Genomic DNA, 23,048 nt, shown 5'->3' with positions numbered 1-23,048 from the left:
AAGTTGGAGTATAGATGTTAATCATGCCCATGATTACCATATAACAAACCTCTTCCTGAAGTGCCCTTTAGATAACACAAGATTTGTCCCAATGCTTCCCAATGAGCAACAGTTGGGGAAGACATAAACTGACTTACCATCCTAACGGCATAAGCAATGTCAGGACGAGTGACTGTAAGGTAGTTCAATTTTCTTACCAATCTCCTGTATCTCTCTGGATCTTCAAACAACTCACTATCCCCTGCTAACAGTTGTAAAGTTGGAATCATTGGTGCGCTACAAGGCTTAGCACCTAATTTTCCTGTCTCTGTCAATAGATCGAGGACATATTTTCTTTGAGACAAAAAAATACCCTTCTTACTTCTCATAACTTCGATACCCAAGAAATACTTTAACAATCCCAAGTCTTTGGTCTGAAACTGAGTTTGGAGGAAGGTTTTAAGAGATGAAATACCTGCAGAGTCACTCCCAGTGATGACAATGTCATCCACATAGACTACCAGGAGAATTAGACCAACCTCAGATTGCCTATAAAATACTGAGTGATCACACTTACTCTTTTGCATACCAAATTCCTGTACTGCTTCACTGAATCTCTCAAACCAGACCTTAAGACTTTGTTTCAAGCCATAAAGAGACTTCCAAAGCCTACAAACTTTACGCAACTTCCCCTGAGCAACAAACCCAGGTGGTTGCTCCATATACACCTCCTCCTGAAGATCACCATGAAAGAAAGCATTCTTGATATCTAATTGGTGTAGGGGCTAATCATATATATCTGCTAAAGAGATAAACAAGCAAACAGAAGTAAGTTTAGCTACAGGAGAAAAAGTGTCAGAGTAATCAACCTCATATGTCTGAGCATATCCTTTTGCTACAAGGCGTGCTTTTAACCTAGCCACAGAACCATCAAGATTTACCTTTACTGTAAATACCCATTTGCAACCAATAGCTTTCTTACCAGTGGGCAAAGGCAACAGTTCTTATGTACCATTAGCATCTAAAGCCTCCATTTCCTCTTTCATAGCAGCACACCATCCAGGATGAGACAGTACCTCACCAACAGTATTAGGGATAGAAACAGAGTCTAAAGAAGTAACAAAACACCGAGAACAAGAAGACAATTGATTATAAGAAACAAAAGAAGAGATAGGGTAAGTACATGAACGTTTACCTTTACGAAGAGCAATGGGTAAGTTTAGATCAGAATCATGATCAGTATGAGGTACATGATCTCCCAACGAAGTAGCTGGTAGAGGATCTGAGTCAGGAATCTCCAATCTCCTGGAATAAACATGAACAACGGGAGGTCGAGTAGGTCTAGAGACAGAAGGAACAGGCTATTGGAAAGGACTAAACATTTGTTGGACAGTATATATTAAGAGATCATCCTCCTCCCCTTGACTCTCATACACAGATGATTGAGGAAAAAATGGAGTGGACTCAAAAAATGTAACATCTGCAGAAACAAGATAACGATTAAGAGTAGGAAAGAAACAACGGTACCCTTTTTGCAGCCGAGAGTACCCAAAGAAGACACATTTGAGAGAATTTGGATCCAATTTAGTAACCTGTGGACGAACATCACACATAAAACAAATACAACCAAAAATACGGGATTCAACAGGGAACAAAGATTTTGTAGGAAACAAAGCAGTATAAGGAATATCCCCATTAAGGACAGAAGACGGCATACGATTGATCAAAAAACATGCCGTAGAAACTGCATCCGCCCAAAAATGTTTAGGAACTTTCATTTGAAAAAGAAGAGCATGAGTTACCTCAAGAAGATGCCGATTTTTTCTTTCGGCCACGCCATTTTGGGATGAAGTATCCACATAGGAAGACTGATAAAGAATGCCATTTTGTGTCATATAAGACTGAAATTGTGCTGAAAAGTATTTTTTGGCATTGTCACTTCTTAATATGCGCACAGAAATATTAAATTGAGTTTTAATTTCATTACAAAAGGTACAAAAGATAGAAAACAACTCAGAACGATTCTTCATTAAATATAACCAGGTAACACGAGAGTAATCATCAACAAAAGTAACAAAATAACGAAATTCCGTTTTAGAAGTAACAAAACAAGGACCCTAAACATCAGAATGAACTAACTCAAAAGGGGATGAAGCCTGTTTATTGACTCTAGACACAGAAGGCAAACGATGATGTTTTGCAAACTGACACGACTCACATTCTAATACTGATAAAGACTGAAACTGAGGGCAAAGCTTTTTCATGGTTGACAAAGAAGGATGATTCAATCTACAATGAGCTTCAAGAGATGTTAAGGTACTTGAACAAACAAGCGACTGCGGTACATGATTTTCCAGAATGTAGAGACAACCCGACTCACGTCCTCTACCAATAATCTGCTTCGTCATAAGATCCTGAAACAAGCACTGGTCAGGAAAAAAGGAAACAGAACAATTTAAGGTACGAGTAAGTTTACTAACAGAAAGTAGATTAAAAGAGAATTTTGGTAGACACAAAACAGATGACAAAGAAATTGACGAAGTTTGGTTCGCAGTTCCAGAACCCATGACACAAGAAGTAGAACCATCAGCTAAAGTAACAGTAGAGGAAGTGAGATTAGGCTGAAAAGCATATAGAAGACTAGAATTACCTGTCATGTGATCTGTCGCACCAGAATCAATAACCCATTTGGATGAGGAAGACACAAGGCATGTAGTGGATTTACCTGACTCAGCGATCGCAGTGACAGAGGAACTGGTAGGCTTTAGAGATGCCTGATACTGGAAAAACTGTGCAAAATCCTCTGCAGATACCAAAATAGCTTTCTCAGAGGAAGATACTGTAGAATCCTCTGCTGCCATATTTGCCATATGTGATCGCTGATTTTTCCTCTGAACTTGAAGACAATTATATTTTGTATGGCCAGGCTCATGGCAATAATAACAAATGACTCATCTTAAGTCCTGATTAGAACTAGCCTCTCCATTACGCTGATTACTTCTGTTGCCTGTAATTCCTCCTCTGCTTCCTCTTCTATTATTTGGATTACGAATAATAAGAGCACTACTGGCAGGCTGTGAAGATTGGGTACTCTTTGTACGAAGGACCCGTGTAAACGTTTCATACAAAGAGGAAATCTCAGAACTGGAGAGAATCTGAGATTTAGCAGTCTCATATTCTGAAGGGAGGTCTGCAAGAAAACTCATAACAGCCAGTTGCTCCCGTTGGGCTTGCTGAACTTTCACATCAGGATTAAAAGGTAACAATACATTAAGTTCATCATATACCCGTTTAAAATCCATAAAATAAGCCGTGAGAGACTTATCCTCTTTCTCAACACGGTAGAATGCCTTACAAACATCATAAATACAGTAGATATTCCCTTTACCAGAATACAGAAAATCTAAGTAATTCATCAATTCCTTAACAAATTCACAGTGATTAATTAAACTAATTACCTCACTGTGAATCGAGTTCTGAAGCTGCAAAAACAACCGAGCATCCTCCCTTAGCCAAGTTTGTCGTGTATCATCCGTAGGTGGATCTTTAGTAAGGTGATCATCCTTATCAATGCTACGCAAATAGACCCTAACAGTCTTACTCCACTCCAAGTAATTCGAACCATTAAATTTGTGTTCCGTGATCTTAGTCATCACCGGAATCACATCAGAAATAACATTCTTATTTTCTGCTATTTGTTGAGACAAAGAAAACTAACCGAAACGCTAATCCAAAGTGCTTACAACAGCAAAATAACCCAAAATCACAATCAAGCAAATACCAAAATAGGATCTGAGAGCCAAACCTCAGAAGTCCTTTAATGGTATACTGGATCAGGCAACCGCACACAGTAGTAGAATGAGGGGGTTGAGGCGACGCCGGCGATGTTGATCGAAGTCGAAACGGCCGGTCGGAGGTCAAGATCTCTCCTGAGCTGAGTGGTGAGAACAAGTAGTCACCCTAGATAGATGACCTCCTCTGATACCATGTAGAAAGAGATGATTCTCCTTAATTTCAATTAATCTGTACATTAGTATATATATACAATTGATTCCTATATTTGTGTTCTACTAATTAGGAAGAAATCCTAAATAAGAAATCCTAAATAAGAATACAGAATACAGAATATACAAAGAAATAATATAGTAATTGACTTTCCATAACATTGATAAAATTAAATTAATTATGTGCTTAATTATTGATTGTGTTTATTTGTTTGTTTTTTGTTTGATTTATTGATTGGGGCTCTGACTGAAGTGTGAAGGCTAGGAATGGAAAAAGGTGTGACTTCGTGAAAAAAAGGGAGATATTGGAAGGAGGAGAAGAACCGAATTTTTAAACCAAATCGAACCGAATTATTTCTGTTTAATTTGGTTTGGTTGTTTACTTAGGAATGAATTTTGGTTTTCAGTTTATTCGATTCAGTTTCGTTCTGAACGAACTGACCGAATGCTTAGCCATGTCCAATCAGACAAGAGTGGATTCTTCTCCAAGACTTATGTTTGGTTCACTAATTTTTCTGTCCCATATTGTCCTATCTCTCACACCAAAGGCACCAAGAGTAGAACTTTCATTTCCAGTTTCACATGCTAGTGCTGGTGCTAAAAGTATCAACTGCTCAAACCAATCAGCCAACTCTTGGCCCTAACAATAAACTAACGAGAATATCGAATGCCAATACCTTGAGATTAAAAGAGAAATGCTATGCAGTAAACATTTATAAGACCATATAATGTCATCCATAAATTCTGACAAAAATCAAGCGTTAAAACCATTGAAAATTTCTGAGCAATATTACTTTGGATAGAAAAAGGAAAGTTAAGCATACCTTGGCTGATTCAGCAGGAACTGTCCCATCACCATCAACACATACATATTTAGGCTGAAAATATAGAAAAATAATAAGTCAGGATTTGTGACAAAGTTTATACTCATCACTAAAGATTCATACCGATGAATTATCAAAACAAAACATGAATTGGTCAAAATAAGAAATGAAAGATAAGCGTAGATAAAAACTAGTATTCCATAACATTTGTAAAATATGGCCCCAGGAAAATTCCAACAGTATTACATGAGCAGAGTATATTTGTATAGGCAACGACCTGGAAAAATTTCAGTTCTTGGACATCTGTAACAGGCTCTTCCTCACTTCCATAGCTGCAAAATTCAGTTAAAATTAGAAAAAAAATGCCAACATAATGACAAAAGGAATCTAAAAAATGTAACCTTATATGATGCAGAGATTGGGTGAAGCTTGATTGAAGCTGGAAGACTGCAGTTTGGAGGTTTTTATTTGGTTGAGCTATCAATTGAGAGTTTGAGGATTGAAAAGATTTAATTATGATGCATGAAAGGGCATAACACCCCCATAAACAGAGCTCTAAAGATTTTAAAACTATAATATCATTTCTGATTCGCTGGAATATTTATTAATTCTTAGGTTGTGCTAGATAAAACTGAAAATAAGGGCTGAAATAAACTGAATTAATAGGTGCTAGACATTTTTTAAAATAAAATGATTTCCCTTGAAGGTAATTGTACAGTTTGACAAATATTATTTCTCAATTTGAAGAAAAAGATTATGACGGTCTGAAGAAAAATAGCTATGATGATACTGATAATGGTGGTGTAATGACAGTTGGAGTTGCCAAGGGAGCTGTGGTTATGGTGAATGGTAGCTCTGATTCTTCTGATATCAGAGAGTAATGATAGATAACAACTTCAGTAGTGATGGTGATTATGATAAGAAAAATCATTGCTAACTTAAAACATAAAGTAGATTTTCTTTTAATAGTCTGGAAAAAAAAATATCATGCTTAAAAAATTTAAGTGCAAAAGATATTAGTTGAAGTGCCTAATTCTTTATCAAACACCATTTAAGATGCATGGAAACGACACTGGTTGGCACTTGCCCATGTCAGAATCGTTTTCGGCATGGAAACAGTGAGACACATGAGGGAGGCGTGTTGGGGCCATTTCCTCAAATATAAAAAGTTGGAAACGCGTTTCTACCTCTGGCACGCGAGCCGAAGACCCTAGACACAGCAGGCTGCCGCTTGAAATAGAGAAGAAGAAGAAGAAGAAGAAGAAGAAGATGATAAGGAGGATGAGGAGGACAACTTACCTAAGATGTGACGCAGGTGAGGATCTTTAAGCTTCCATGCTCTCTGTTTTTTGTATATTGGGTCATGAATCTTTCTTCATCAATGGTTGGTTTTGTTATAGAAGTCTACCTTGTAAAGAGTCCGTAGAAAGAGATGATTCTCCTTAATTTCAATTAATCTGTACATGGGTATATATATATATACAATTCATTCCTATAATTGTGTTCTACTAATTAGGAAGAAATCCTAAATAGGAATACAGAATACATATAGTGATTGACTTTCCATAACACTTCCCCCTCAAGTTGGAGCATAAATGTTAATCATGCCCAACTTGTTACAAATATAGTCAATCCGAGCTCCATTCAGAGCTTTTGTGAAAATATCTCCTAACTGCTCTCCAGTTTTGATGTGTCCTATTGAGATGATCTGTTGTTGAATCTTTTCACGAACAAAGTAATAATCAATATCAATATGTTTGGTTCGCTCATGAAACACTGGATTAGAAGCAATATGGAGAGCACCTTGATTATCACACCACAATTTCGCAGACAAGGAGGTCTTAAAACCTGTCTCATCTAGTAATTGAAGTATCCACTTTACCTCACATACTGATTGTGCCATGGCTCTGTATTCAGATTTAGTATTAGATCGAGAAACTACACTCTGCTTCTTGCTTCTCCAAGACACCAAATTTCCTCCAACAAAAACGCAATATCCAGTAGTTGACCTTCTGTCAACCTTAGATCCAGCCTAGTCGGCATCTGAAAAACATTCAACATTCAAATGTCCATGATTATCATATAACAAACCTCTTCCTGGAGCGCCCTTCAGATAACACAAGATTTGTCCCAATGCTTCCCAATGAGCAACAGTTGGAGAAGACATAAACTGACTTACCACACTAACGGCATAGGCAATGTCAGGACGAGTGACTATAAGGTAGTTCAATTTTCCTACCAATCTCCTGTGTCTCTCTGGATCTTCAAACAACTCACTATCCCCTGCTAAATGTTGTAAATTTGTAGTCATTAGTGCACTACAAGGCTTAGCACCTAACTTTCCTGTCTCTGTCAATAGATTGAGGCCATATTTTCTTTGAGACAAGAAAATACCCTTCTTACTTCTTATAACTTCAATACCCAAGAAATACTTTAACAATCCCAAGTCTTTGGTCTGAAACTGAGTTTGGAGGAAGGTTTTAAGAGATAAAATACCTGCAGAGTCACTCCCAGTAAAACAATGTCATCCACATAGACTACCAGGAGAATTAGACCAGCCTCATATCGCCTATAAAATACTGAGTAATCACACTTACTCTTTTGCATACCAAATTCCTGTACTGCTTCACTGAATCTACCAAACCAGGCCCTAGGACTTTGTTCAAGCCATAAAGAGACTTCCAAAGCCTACAAACTTTACCCAACTCCCCCTGAGCAACAAACCCAGGTGGTTGCTCCATATACATCTCCTCCTGAAGATCACCATAAAGGAAAACATTCTAGATATCCAATTGGTGCAGGGGCCAATCATATGTAGCTGCTAAAGAGATAAACATGCGAACAGAAGCAAGTTTAGCTACAGGAGAAAAAGTGTCAGAGTAATCAACCCCATATGTCTGAGCATATCATTTTGCTACAAGGCGTGCTTTTAACCTAGCCACAGAACCATCAGAATTTACTTTTACTGTAAATACCCATTTACAACAAATAGCTTTCTTACCAGTGCGCAAAGAAAACAGTTCTCATGTACCATTAGCATTTAAAGCCTCCATTTCCTCTTTCATAGTAGCACACCAACCAAAATGAGACAGTGCCTCACCAACAGTATTAGGGATAGGAACAGAGTCTAAAGAAGTAACAAAACACTAAGAAAAAGAAAACAATTGATTATAAGAAACAAAAGAAGAGATAAGATAAGGACATGAACGTTTACCTTTACAAAGAGTAATGGGTAAGTCTAGATCAGAATCAGGATCAGTATGAGGTACAGGATCTCCCAACGAAGTAGCTAGTGGAGGATCTGAGTCAGGAATCTCCAATCTCCGGGAATAAACATGAACAATGGGAGGTCGAGTAGGTCTAGAGACAAAAGGAACAGGCTGTGGGAGAGGACTAGACATTGATTGGACAGTATATATTAAGAGATCATCCTCCTCCCCCTGACTCTCATACAAAGATGATTGAGGAAAAAATGGAGTGGACTCAAACAATATGATATCTGTAGAAATAAGATAACGATTAAAAGTAAGAGAAAAACAGAGGTACCCTTTTTGGAGCTGAGAGTACCCAAAAAAGACACATTTGAGAGACTTTGGATCCAATTTATTAACCTGTGGACGTACATCTCCCACAAAACAGGTACAACCAAAAATACGGGGTTCAACAGGAAATAAAGATTTTGTAGGAAACAAAGCAGTATAAAGAATATCCTCATTAAGGACAGAAGACGGCATACTATTGATAAAAAAATATGCCGTAGAAACTGCATCCGCACAAAAATATTTAGGAACTTTCATCTGAAAAAGAAGAGCACGAGTTACCTCAAGAAAATGCCAATTTTTTCTTTCGGCCACGCCATTTTTGGATAGGGTATCCACACAAAAAGACTGATGAAGAATGTCATTTTGTATCATATAAGACTGAAATTGTGCTGAAAAATATTCTTTGACATTGTCACTTCTTAATATGTGCACAGAAATATTAAATTGAGTTTTGATTTCATTACAAAAGGCACAAAAGATAGAAAATAACTCAGAACGATTTTTAATTAAATAAAACCAGGTAACACGAGAGTAATCATCAATAAAAGTAACAAAATAACGAAATCCAGTTTTAGAAGTAACAGAACAAGGATCCCAAACATAGACTGAACTAACTCAAAAGGGGATGAAGCCCGTTTATTAACTCTAGACACAGAAGGCAAACGATGATGTTTTGCAAACTAACACGACTCACATTCTAGTACTGATAAAGACTAAAACTGAGGACACAGCTTCTTCATGGTAGACAAAAAAGGATGACCCAATCTACAATGAGTTTCAAAAGGTGTTAATGTAATGGAGCAAACAAGCGACCACGGTACATGATTTTCCAGAATATAGAGACTACCTGACTCATGTCCTCTACCAATAATCTGCTTCGTCGTAAGATCCTGAAACAAACACTGGTCAGGAAAAAAAGAAAGAACAATTTAAGGTACGAGAAAGTTTACTAACAGAAAGTAGATTAAAAAAAAATTTTGGTAGACACAAAACAGATGACAAAGAAATTGACGAAGTCGGCTTCACAGTTCCAGAACCCATGACACAAGAAGTAGAACCATCAACTAAAGTAACAATAGAGGAAGTGAGATTAGACTGAAAAGCAGATAGAAGACTAGAATTATCTGTCATGTGATCTGTAGCACCAGAATCAATAACCCATTTGGATGAGGAACATACAAGGCATGTAGTGGATTTACCTGACTCAGCGATCGCAGTGACAGGGGAATTAGTAGGCTTTAGAGATGCTTGATACTGAGAAAACTGTGCAAAATCCTCTGCAGATACCAAAATAGTTTTCTCAGAAGAAGATATTGTAAAATCCTCTGCTGCCATATTTGCCATATGTGATCGCTGATTTTTCTTCTGAAGTTGCGAACAATTATATTTTGTATGGCCAGGCTCATTGCAATAATAACAAATGACTCATCTTGAGTCCTGATTAGAACTAGCCTCTCCATTACGCTAATTACTTATGTTGCCTGTAATTCCTCCTCTACTTCCTCTTCTATTACCCTATTGTCCATTTGAATTACGGCTAATAAGAGCACCACTGGCAGGCTGTGAAGATTGGATACTCTCTATACGAAGGACCTGTGTGAACGTTTCATGCAAAGAAAAAATCTCAGAACTGGAGAGAATCTGAGATTTAGCAGTCTCATACTCTGAAGGAAGGCCTGCAAGAAAACTCATAACAGTCAATTGCTCCCGTTAAGCCTGTTGAACTTTCACATCAGGACTAAAAGGCAACAATACATTAAGTTCCTCATACACCCATTTAAAATCCATAAAATAAGCCGAGAGACTTATCATCTTTCTCAGCACAGTATAATGCCTTACAAACATCATAAATACAGGAAATATTTCCTTTACCAGAATACAGAAAATCTAAGTAATCCATCAATTCCTTAACAAATTCACAGTGATTAATTAAACTAATTACCTTACTGTGAATCGAGTTTCGAAGCTGCAAAAACAACCGAGCATTCTCCCTTAGCCAAGTTTGTCGTGTATCATCAGTAGGTGAATCTTTAGTAAGGTGATCATCCTTATCAATGCTACGCAAATAGACCCTAACAGTCATACTCCACTCCAGGTAATTCAAACCATTAAGTTTGTATTCCGTTATCTTAGTCATCACCAGAATCACATCAGAAATAACATTCTTATTGTCTGCCATTTGTTGAGACAAAGAAAACTAACCGAAATGCTAATGCAAAGTGCTTACAGCAGCAAAATAACCCAAAATCACAAATCAAGCAAATACCAAAATAGGATCTGAGAGTCAAACCTCAGAAGTCCTTTAATGGTGTACTGGATTAGGCAACAGCACACAATGGTGGAATGAGGGGGTTGAGGCGACGCCGGCGATGTTGATCGGAGTCGAAACGGCTGGTCGGCGGCCAAGGTCTCTCCTGAGCTGAGTGGTGAGAACAAATAGTCACCCTAGATAGATGACCTTCTCTGATACTGTAGAAAGAGATAATTCTCATTGATTTCAATTAATCTGTACATGGGTATATATATACAATTGATTCCTATAATTGTGTTCTACTAATTATGAAGAAATCCTAAATAAGAAATCCTAAATAGGAATACAGAATACAGATTATACAGAGAAATAATATAGTAATTGACTTTCCATAACACTCCCCCTCAAGTTGGAGCATAGATGTTAATCATGCCCAACTTGTTACAAATGTAGTCAATCCTAGCTCCATTTAGAGCTTTTGTGAAAATATCTCCTAACTGCTCTCCAGTTTTGATGTGTCCTGTTGAGATGATCTGTTGTTGAATCTTTTCACGAATAAAATGACAATCAATCTCAATATGTTTGGTCCGCTCATGAAACACCGGATTAGAAGCAATATGAAGAGCAGCTTGATTATCACACCACAATTTCGCAGGCAGGGAGGTCTTAAAATCTGTCTCATCTAGTAATTGAAGTATCCACATTACCTCACATACTGATTGTGCCATGGCTCTGTATTCGGATTCAGCACTAGATCGAGAAACTACACTCTGCTTCTTGCTTCTCCAAGACACTAAATTTCCTCCAATAAACACGCAATATCCAGTAGTTGACCTTCTGTCAACCTTAGATCCAGCCAGTCGGCATCGAAAAACATTCAATATTCAAATGCCCATGATTACCATATAGCAAACCTCTTCTGGGCGCCCTTGGATAACATAAGATTTGTTCCAAGGCTTCCCAATGAGCAACGTTGGGAAAGACATAAACCGACTTACCACACTAACGGCATAAGCAATGTCGGGCGAGTGACTGTAAGGTAGTTCAATTTTCCTACCAATCTCTGTATCTCTCGGATCTTCAAACAACTCACTATCCCACGCTACTTGATTTGTAAAGTTGGAGTCCTTGGTGCGCTACAAGGCTTAGCACCTAATTTTCCTGTCTCTGTCAATAGATCGAGGACATATTTTCTTTGAGACAAAAAAATACCTTTCTTACTTCTCATAACTTCGATACCCAAGAAATACTTTAACAATCCCAAGTCTTTGGTCTGAAACTGAGTTTGGAGGAAGGTTTTAAGAGATGAAATACCTGCAGAGTCACTCCCAGTGATGACAATGTCATCCACATAAACTACCAAGAGAATTAGACCAGCCTCAGATTGCCTATAAAATACTGAGTGATCAAACTTACTCTTTTGCATACCAAATTCCTGTAATGGTTCACTGAATCTCCCAAACCATGCCCTAGGACTTTGTTTCAAGCCATAAAGAGACTTCCGAAGCCTACAATCTTTACCCAACTCTCCCTGAGCAACAAACCCAGGTGGTTGCTCCATATACACCTCCTCCTGAAGATCACCATGAAGGAAAGCATTCTTGATATCCAATTGATGCAGGGGCCAATCATATGTAGCTGCTAAAGAGATAAATAAGCGAATAGAAGCAAGTTTAGCTACAGGAGAAAAAGTATCAGAGTAATCAACCCCATATGTCTGAGCATATCCTTTTGCTACAAAGCGTGCTTTTAACCTAGCCACAGAACCATCAGGATTTACCTTTACTGTAAATACCCATTTGCAACCAATAGCTTTCTTACCAGTAGGCAAAGGCAATAGTTCCCATGTACCATTAGCATCTAAAGCCTCCATTTCCTCTTTCATAGCATCACACCAGCCCGGGATGAGACAAAGGCCTCACCAACGATATTAGGGATAGGAGCAGAGTCTAAAGAAGTAACAAAACACGAGAACAAGAAGACAATTGATTATAAGAAACAAAAGAAGAGATAGGGTAAGTACATGAGCGTTTACCTTTACGAAGAGCAATGGGTAAGTCTAGATCGTAATCATGATCGGTATGAGTGCAGGATCTCCCAACGAAGTAGGCGTGGAGGATCTGAGTCAGGAATCTCCAATCTCCTGGAATAAACATGAACAACGGGAGGTCGAGTAGGTCTAGAGACAGAAGGAACAGGCTGTGAGAGAGGACTAGACATTGGTTGGACAGTATATATTAAGAGATCATCCTCCTCCCCTGACTCTCATACACAGATGATGGAGGAAAAAATGGAGTGGACTCAAAAAATGTGACATCTGTAGAAACAAGATAACGATTAAGAGTAGGAGAGAAACAACGGTACCCTTTTTGGAGCCGGGAGTACCCAAGGAAGACACATTTGAGAGATTTTAGATCCAATTTAGTAACCTGTGGACGAGCATCACGCACAAAACATGTACAACCAAAAATACAGGGTTCAATAGGGAACAAAGATTTTGTAGGAAACAGAGCAGTATAAGGAATATCCCATTAAGGACAGAAGACGGCATACGATTGATCAAAAAACATGCCGTAGAAACTGCATCCGCCCAAAAGTGTTTAGGTACTTTCATATGAAAAAGAAGAGCACGAGTTACCTCAAGAAGATGCCGATTTTTTCTTTCGGCCACACCATTTTGGGATGGGGTATCCACAAAGAAAGACTGATGAAGAATGCCATTTTGTGTCATATAAGACTGAAATTGTGCTGAAAAGTATTCTTTGGCATTGTCACTTCTTAATATGCGCACAGAAATATTAAATTGAGTTTTGTTTTCATTACAAAAGGCACAAAAGATAGAAAACAACTCAGAACGATTCTTCATTAAATATAACCAGGTAACAAGAGAGTAATCATCAACAAAAGTAACAAAATAACGAAATCCAATTTTAGAAGTAACAGAACAAGGACCCCAAACATCAGAATGAACTAACTCAAAAGGGGATGAAGCCCGTTTATTGACTCTAGACACAGAAGGCAAACGATGATGTTTTGCAAACTGACACGACTCACATTCTAGTACTGATAAAGACTGAAATTGAGGACACAGCTTCTTCATGGTAGACAAAGAAGGATGACCCAATCTACAATGAGCTTCAAGAGGTGTTAAGGTACTGGAGCAAATAAGCGACCGCGGTACATGATTTTCCAGAATGTAGAGACCACCTGACTCGCGTCCTCTACCAATAATCTGCTTCGTCGTAAGATCCTGAAACAAGCACCGTCGGAAAAAGGAAAGCAGAATAATTTAAGGTGCGAGTAAGTTTACTAACGAAAGTAGATTAAAAGAGAATTTTGGTAGACACAAAGCAGAAGACAAAGAAATTGGAAGTCGGGTTCGCGATTCGAACCCATGACACAAGAAGTAGAACCATCGGCTAAAGTAACGATGTTGGAAGTGAGATTAGACCGAAAGCGGATAGAAGACTAGAATTACTTGTCATGTGATGCATGCACGTAATCAATAACCCATTTGGATGAGGAAGACACAAGGCATGTAGTGGATTTACGACTCATCGATCGCGATGTGAGGAAAGCGGTAGGCTTTAGAGATGCACGACATCTTTGGAAAATTGTGCAAAATCATCCGCAGATACCAAAATAGTTTTTTCAGAGGAAGATACTGTAGAATTCTCTGCTGCCATATTTGCCATCTGTGATCGCTGATTTTTCTTCTAAAGTTGCGGACAATTATATTTTGTATGGCCAGGCTCATGGCAATAATAACAAATGACTCATCTTGAGTCCTGATTAGAACTAGCCTCTCCATTACGATTATACATTTGCTGTAATTCCTCCTCTACTTCCTCTTCTATTACCTGTTGTCCATTTGGATTACGGCTAATAAGAGCACTACTGGCGGTGTGAAAATTGAGTACTCTGCATCGAAGGACCGTGTAAACGTTTCATGCAAGAGGAAATCTCGAATCGAGAGAATCTGAGATTTAGCAGTCTCATACTCTGAAGGAAGGCCTGCAAGAAAACTCATAACAGCCAGTTGCTCCCGTTGGGCCTGCTGAACTTTCACATCAGAACTAAAAGGTAACAATACATTAAGTTCCTCATATACCCGTTTAAAATCTATAAAATAAGCCGTGAGAGACTTATCCTCTTTCTCAGCACGGTAGAATGCCTTACAAACATCATAAATATGGGAGATATTCCCTTTACCAGAATACAGAAAATCTAAGTAATCCATCAATTCCTTAACAAATTCACAGTGATTAATTAAACTAATTACCTCACTATAAATCGAGTTCCGAAGCTGCAAAAACAACCGAGCATCCTCCCTTAGCCAAGTTTGTCGTGTATCATCAGTGGGTGGATCTTTAGTAAGGTGATCATCCTTATCAATGCTACGCAAATAGACCCTAGCAGTCTTACTCCACTCCAGGTAATTCGAAACATTAAGTTTGTGTTCCGTGATCTTAGTCATCACCGAAATCACATCAGAAATAACATTCTTATTGTCTGCCATTTGTTGAGACAAAGAAAACTAACCGAAACGCTAATCCAAAGTGCTTATAGCAGCAAAATAATCCAAAATCACAAATCAAGCAAATACCGAAATAGGATCTGAGAGCCAAACCTCAGAAGTCCTTTAATGGTGTCTTGGATCGAACAACGATGCAGTGGTGGAATGAGGGGGTTGAGACGATGCCGGCGATGTTGATCGGGGTTGAAACGGCCGATCGGCCGCCAAGGTCTCTCCTGAGCTGGGTAGTGAGAACAAATAGTCACCCTAGATTGATGACCTGCTCTGATACCATGTAGAAAGAGATAATTCTCATTGATTTCAATTAATTTGTACATGGATATATATATACAATTGATTCCTATAATTGTGTTCTACTAATTAGGAAGAAATCCTAAATAAGAAATCCTAAATAGGAATACAGAATACAGAATATACAGAGAAATAATATAGTGATTGACTTTCCATAACAGATACCATGTAGAAAGAGATAATTCTCCTTAATTTCAATTAATCTGTACATGGGTATATATATACAATTGATTCCTATAATTGTGTTCTACTAATTAGGAAAAAATCATAAATAAGAAATCCTAAATAGGAATACAGAATTCAGAATATACAGAGAAATAATATAATGATTGACTTTCCATAACAGAGTCCTGTATAGAGAAATTTTCCTAGATTGTGAAGATTCCTAACCCGTATAGGTTTCTTATCTAATGCAGTATTCTTTGTCTAAAAATATCTATGTGCTCTTAATTGAAATTGATATATAGAAAAACCACCTTCCTCTTCATGATATCGGAGTAGGTCCCATAGCCTAAATTCTTTCCTAAGATTTTTCTATTAAACTGATCGAAACCAACTGTAACCTAGGATGTGACCTACTTGGGTGTCTCACCACCAACCTCAGAATGTGACCTAGGTGCCGACCAGCCATCCTTGAAAGTCCAGTGACCGCATTTGGAAAGAGTGGCCTCCACGCACCACTCTTAGTTTATGTATCCTGTTCCACACGCCGGTGAGTGACCACACGTGTGTTATCCTCTGGCGACGTCTAGCAGTCACCCTTCATGTCTGAACATCGCCTCGACTTGGTGAGTCCATTCCCATGGGCCTTTGATTAGTTTGGTGCATTTTTTTGGGATCTGAAAGGTTCGAGATCTTTTCTCATCTTTTGAGCAGTTCTACTTTTGTGTAATTTCATGTTATGTTTCAAGGAATCTCTATTGTTTCTAAGAATTATTGTGTTTATTTGAGGATTGGGTAGTGTTGGTACTTGTTTTATTGGTACCCATTGAGTTTGCTTTGTTTAATTGAGAATCGGGATAAAGTTGACAATTATTTTGTGATAAAATTTTGTTAATTTTATCTAATGGCGAACAAAAAGCTTTTTTTTTTTTATGTAGTTCCAGTGATGATTAAGATCAAGGAACACAAACTTTAATTGTTTAAATTACCTAGAATGGAGTAAGACTAGCAGGGTTTGATTGTAAAGCATTGATAAGGATGACCACCTTACTAAAGATCCACCCACTAATGACACGAGGCAGGCTTGGCTCAAGGAGGATGCTCAATTGTTTCTGCAACTTCAAAATTCGATTCACGGTGAGGTAATCGATTTAACTAATCATTGCGAATTTGTTAAGGAATTGATGGGATTACTTGGGGTCCTTCTTCCATTACTTGTAACTCGCCTGATGTTGCATACTCAGTCAATGTGGTGAGTCATTTATGACTTCTCCAACTGTTGCTCATTGAAAAGCTTTGGGACAAATCTTATGCCATTCGAAGAGAGCTCCAGGACAAGACTTGTCATATAGTAATCATGGGCATTCCAATGTCGAGTGTTTTTCAAATGCAAACTAAGCAGGATCTAAGGCTGATAGAAGGTCAACTACTGGGTATTGTGTCTTTATGAGAGGTAACTTGGTATCATGGAGAAGTAATAAGCAGAATGAAGGCTCACGATCTAGTGTTGAATCGGAATATAAAGCTATGACACAATAAGTATGTGAAATAGTGTGGATACTACAATTATTAGATGAAGTGGATCTTAAGGTCTCTTTGCCCGCGTGGTTATGGCGTGATAATCAAGTTGCTCTCCATATTGCCTTCAACCCATTTTTCATAAATGGACCAAGCATATTGAGATTGATAGTCACTTTGTTCCTAAAAAAATTCAACAAAAGATCATCTTAACAGGACATATCAAAACAGAAGAGCAGTTAGGAGATATATTTACAAAAGCTCTAAATGGATCTTGGGTTGACTACATTTGTAATAAGTTGGGCATGATTAATATCTATGCTCCAACTTGAGAGAAAGTTTTATGGAAGACTAGCTCTAAATGGATCTTGAGTTGACTACATTTGTAATAAGTTGGGCATGATTAATATCTATGCTCCAACTTGAGAGAGAGTTTCATGGAAGACTACCTTGTAAAGAGTCATGTATAGCAAAATTTTCCTAGTTTGCGAGGATTCCTAACTAGTATAGGTATCCTATCTAACGTAGTATTCTCTATGTATAAATACCTGTGCACTCTTAATTGAAATTGATATATAGAAAAACCACCTTTCTCTTCAGTTTTTAGCATCTGGGTTTGGTTTAGATTGAATAAAATGGGTTTGATTTCTTAACCAATGGCTTGGTTTTTGAGCTGCACCTCAGCATATGGGGAAAACCCACAACAAATATTGGCCTACACATCTCAACACTCCATAAAAAATTATTATCATAGGCTTAAATTTTAATTAATCCATTAATCATAATTGCACGATAAAATTACTCTTAAATAATATATATATATATATATATATATATATATATATATATATATATATATAACCACTATATTTTTTATATTTACGCATTTCCCCCACATTTCCGTTTCTATATTTTTTAAAACACCATTTCCACATGTCCATTTCAGCATTTCTCAGTATCCGCGTTTCCATTTTCATGCTACACACCAATAGGCAGCTACTCCTCCTAGGTTTCCAATTGCAAACTACTTCCATTTTTCTAATGCAGGTCATTTTCATAAACTATAATTTGGTCTACAAGATATTAATTCTAAAAAATCCAAATCCACACAAATACCACTAAAGTATTGCCCCCATATAGAAAATTGAAGTGTTCAATCTGAAATCTAAAACAATATAAAGAAAATCTACATTGACTGAAACCATAACGTAGAACTTCTTTGACCTTTGACCATTTGTTATTTGCATCATTATCCCATAATGCCTTCATTATATTTGTTAAGTATGAAATATTTTATGGAAAGAATAGATAGAAGCATCACCAAACACTGTGAGGAGTCTCGAGGTTAATCCCATATATATTGTAGAATTTCACTTGGGAAGGAACTTTAGCAGAAGATAAGATCTCCTTTGTTTCATTAGCCCATTTCAAGATCTCTAAGTTGAAAGGTAGAGGAATATCCACTCCATCATAATTGACCTAAAAAAGAAAAATTAAGACATTATAACTCAAACACCGAACATATGCGCTCTTTTTTTAACATAGTCTCATTGTAAAATTACTTATCATGATTAACACAAGTAAATTAAACGTGTTTATTGATTGAATGAGATATCTATTTTTCATCTCAAATAAATAAATAAATAAATAAATATATATATATATATATATATATATATATATATATATATATATAAGAATGGATCAATTGTTAATAACAGATATTTAGCGGTTGAGAAGGTGAAATTTCAATGTTCTTAAAGTGTGATAGTTCTGTAATCCATAGATAACAAACCTTTTATCTGAAGACGATATCATTGCTTCACCATGAGATTGTGTAAAGCTTCATAACTAAGCATTGCACACAAGAAAAGTTTTGAGCTTACCTTGTTACTTGAAAGAGCATCTTTGAAAACTTTTATGCTTCCTTCAGGGGGATATGACTCTAGGATTAACTGAGGATTATCATCAATGTCTTTCTTCTCTCTCCAGATTTCCAAAAGAGGAATATGTTGCCAATTAAAATGTGGACAAGCCATCAACTCATATATTGATGGACATTCAATGAGCTGAAAAATCATCACATCACGGATAAGATATAGTAAGCTCATGAACATATACACACAGATCAAACTTAAGTCACTAAAGCAAGAAAAAGTTTTCCTTAGAAAGTGCAGACAGTGTCTTCAAGAATCGGAGTGAAATAAAATTAATACTGACAAATTTCTAATTAACATAGTGAGCAGAGAAAAGAAAATAAATTGTCTAAACATTAAAAAGAGGGTGATACACAACTCTTCAATATATATTTCTGTGGATCAGAGTGACAATTAAAATGGGAATTTCTTTGCACATTCAATAGATAAAAGCAAAATTGTACATTTGAAGCCCCAGAAAAAAATTGCTATTTCTTTTTCCTTCAGGGAAAGGAAACACAATTTCATTTTTTTTTCCCAATTTTCTTTCTTGTTCTGTAACGTCATGCATTATCATCTACTTTATTTAGAACAGCCTCCAGATAGTTTTATAATGACTATTGTAAGAGTTTTATAATGACTATTGTAAGTGTGGAGCAGGAAATAGAAGGGACAGAGACTAAATAAATCCAACAGAAAGAGAACTAACTTTTAAACCACTCATAATTCAATATCTAACATTAGCACATATGAAACCCAAACAAACATGTATTTAAAATGCTGAAGCAGATGGGGTTCCCACCAGCTGGTGCATGCTCCACTTTGATATAAAAAAGTTCTGTTCCCACCCTTCAACAAATGACATCCCATTTAGAAAAGTAGAGGTGATGTAACCAGGTGCACCTGTTGGACAGAAATAACACTACACTTACAACATTAAATAAAAATTCCAAAAAAGTTCTGCAATTTGAAGCTAGAGAAATTGAAAGCTAAAAATTAGAAAGAAATGCAACATGATAAATTTTTAATACAAGTCCAACTGTGTGATTAATGAAATACAAATTTCAGGCTACAGAGTTAAAAGTTGTATTTCAGTAAAGAGAATATTTGGTTGTAGCAAAAATGCAAACAATGCAACACTTCATCATCATCTATGCAATTGTTTAAAGTTTATATCAACTTAGGGTGCATTAATAAATAATAATCCCCATTATGCACTTGATATCAAAATTTTCAGTATTTTATTTTAAAAATATGCATGAAATTAACTTTTCAGGCTTTAACATTTTAAGTGCATTTTGAAACATTTTTATTTTTAGGCTTTAGCAAAAAATTGAAAAAAGAAATACCTAGTATATTAGTGTTAAAAAAAAAAAAAGGTTCTACTTAATGGGTTACATTAAGAGTTATTATTTTCCTAACTATTACCACAAGCATTGAAATGGTTTTAATCTACTAAATACCATCACCACTGCCACCATTAGTCCATTACCACAACTGTCACTCCAAATACCATGGTTATCATTCACTACTACCATCATCATATCCACCACTACCACAGTTCTCAACACCACTATAGCTATCATCAACCGCCACCATTACCATTACTATATCATCAACTACCACTAACATTACAATTATCACCCCAACAACCACCAAAATCAATGCCACTGCCACCATCACTAACCAATAACCACTCATTATTCTTTATGCAATATAATTGAATCTACAAATCTTCAATTTTAAAATTTAACACTTGATAATTAACTTATATTTTAACTCCTAATTTGAGGACTAAAAATATTCATCTCTTATATTTTCAGCAATGAAACAACACTCCTAAAGAACATTTTTACACGGAGTCTGATACATCCATACAGAAAAAGGAAACATTGATACACGGAAATGCGAAAACAGACACAGGGAGATGACATTTCTCAAAAATATAGGAATCTGAAGCTAGGGGAAATGTCTAAATATTAAAATTGTGGGGGTACATTTATGAAAATTATTTTTTGAAAAGTGCTTGACAAATTGTCTATAGCTTTTTGTGTAAATATACAGTTGCCAAGAGCGAAATTAATGCCCAATGCTACATTTCTCCTAACTTAAAGACTTTGGCACAGCATGACGCATACAAGTGATTTCCCTGATGCAGAGCATGTTCATGTGGATGCTGTATTTTTATTTTTTATTCTTCCTATTCAGTTTTAATGTTTCTTAGTCTAATTAGGTTTTTTTATTTTATTTTAGTTTCCTATTCCATCTAGGACTTAGTTTATTTTCCTATTCTAATTAGGTTTTAATTTAGTTTTCCTATTTCATAGTATTAATTATTTTCCTATTTTATATAGATTTCCTATTGCATTTTTAGTTTATCTAAAATTCCTAAATAGTATATCAATTTTACTGTTAGGTTTAGGAGATCAAGACTTCATAAATAGCCCATATATCCTATGTATTTTAGAGTTTTAAGAGATTTAATTAATAAAATATGCATAGTTTTTATCTCAAATACTTGTGTATTGTGTGTCAGAGTATTCTACTTGAGCTTCATGCTTCATTAGATAATATCAAAGCAGGGAAATCGCCTCAATCAGATGGCTTACCTTGATGTAAATGGTAATTATAGTGGTTCTGCTTAAGAAAATAGGCCGGGCCTGACTCACCTCCAAAAACCAGTTCAAGGGGAAAAGAGTGCCCAAGGCCATATAAGAAGCACATTACCCCTATTCCAAACCAATGTGGGATCTTAACACACACCCCTCACGCTCAAGACCGAACATTTGGAGTGTTAAATACTTATGGAAGGTCCAAATATTGGTTGGAGAGACTCTGATACCATCTTAAAAAAAAAAGGTCACGCCTAACTCACCCCCAAAAGCTACCTTTTGGGAGGAGGAGGAGGGGGGGGGGGGGGGAAATACCCAAAGCCATATAAGAGGCACATTTCCTCTATTCCAAACCAATGTGAGATCTTAGCAATTCTCATGATGGTGATTGAGGAACTAGAGCCCTCAGTTATAAGGATGAGTTGCAACTTTTGGAGTAACAAATGAATGTCAAGTTTGAGCATATCGAGAGACACTTCGAAAAAATTGCAAAAAGTCTTCCTGCTTTAGGAACTAAAACAAACAACTAAGGGTAAATGTAGTTCATTGTGACCTATCAACATACCTTTTCATACACGTAGGCAATATATCTTCGATAAAGATTCAGATGAAAAGATGACTATCAGCCATTCTAATTCAATAGACATCAACGGTATGGTGGCAATAGGAGAAGAGGCGTGTATGGGAATCATGAAAGGGAAAATCGATTGAAAATTGATATGCCTAATTTTTATGGAGATCTCCAAATAGAAGAATTCTTAAATTTGGTAATGAATGTGGACGATTCTTCGACTCTGTTTACACAGCATTTTAAATGAGTCAAATTGGTGGCTTCATAGTTGAAAGGTGATGCTTATGCTTCGTGGGAACGGCTATAATCTATAAGGAACCAAGGGAAAGGCCAATTTGTACTTGGCACTATTATCAAAGGCGCGCCTTAGGCGCAGCGAGCATCGACCGAAGGGAAGAGGGCACAGCATATCATTGAGGAGCACCAAGGCGCACCCCAAGAAGGCCAGGCGCCGAAAAATAAAACTATAACTATGAAGCCACATACATACATACATATATATATATATATATATATATATCGGCATCAAGGGAAGAGGGCCTGACATATCATTGAGAGCACCAAAAAATAAAACTATAACTATGAAGCCACATACATACATACATATATATATATATATATATATATATATATATATATATATATGTATGTATGTATGTGGCTTCATAGTTGAAAGGTGATGCTTATGCTTCGTGGGAACGGCTATAATCTATAAGGAACCAAGGGAAAGGCCAATTTGTACTTGGCACTATTATCAAAGGCGCACCTTAGGCGCAGCGAGCATCGACCGAAGGGAAGAAGGCACAGCACATCATTGAGGAGCACCAAGGCGCACCCCAAG

At 36.8% G+C, this 23,048-nt stretch overlaps 1 protein-coding gene across 1 annotated transcript in view; it reads right to left on the bottom strand.

The window, feature by feature from the left end:
* The window catches only part of LOC110660558 (lecithin-cholesterol acyltransferase-like 4), a 71,076-nt gene that overhangs the window by 26,952 nt on the left and 21,076 nt on the right, over nucleotides 1-23,048 (bottom strand). Inside the window, exons 6-10 of the mRNA XM_021818906.2 lie at nucleotides 19,827-19,927; nucleotides 18,995-19,177; nucleotides 18,430-18,587; nucleotides 5,085-5,139; nucleotides 4,808-4,861 (exon numbers count right to left, since the gene is read on the bottom strand). Coding sequence (XP_021674598.2) covers nucleotides 4,808-4,861; nucleotides 5,085-5,139; nucleotides 18,430-18,587; nucleotides 18,995-19,177; nucleotides 19,827-19,927 — 551 coding nt within the window. The remainder of the gene's footprint in view (nucleotides 1-4,807; nucleotides 4,862-5,084; nucleotides 5,140-18,429; nucleotides 18,588-18,994; nucleotides 19,178-19,826; nucleotides 19,928-23,048) is intronic.

Source organism: Hevea brasiliensis, chromosome 4 (assembly GCF_030052815.1).
Source record: "Hevea brasiliensis isolate MT/VB/25A 57/8 chromosome 4, ASM3005281v1, whole genome shotgun sequence".
Lineage (NCBI taxonomy): Eukaryota > Viridiplantae > Streptophyta > Magnoliopsida > Malpighiales > Euphorbiaceae > Hevea > Hevea brasiliensis.
The sequence above is the reverse complement of the archived record's forward strand: the minus strand, read 5'-3'. Positions and strand labels throughout refer to the sequence as shown.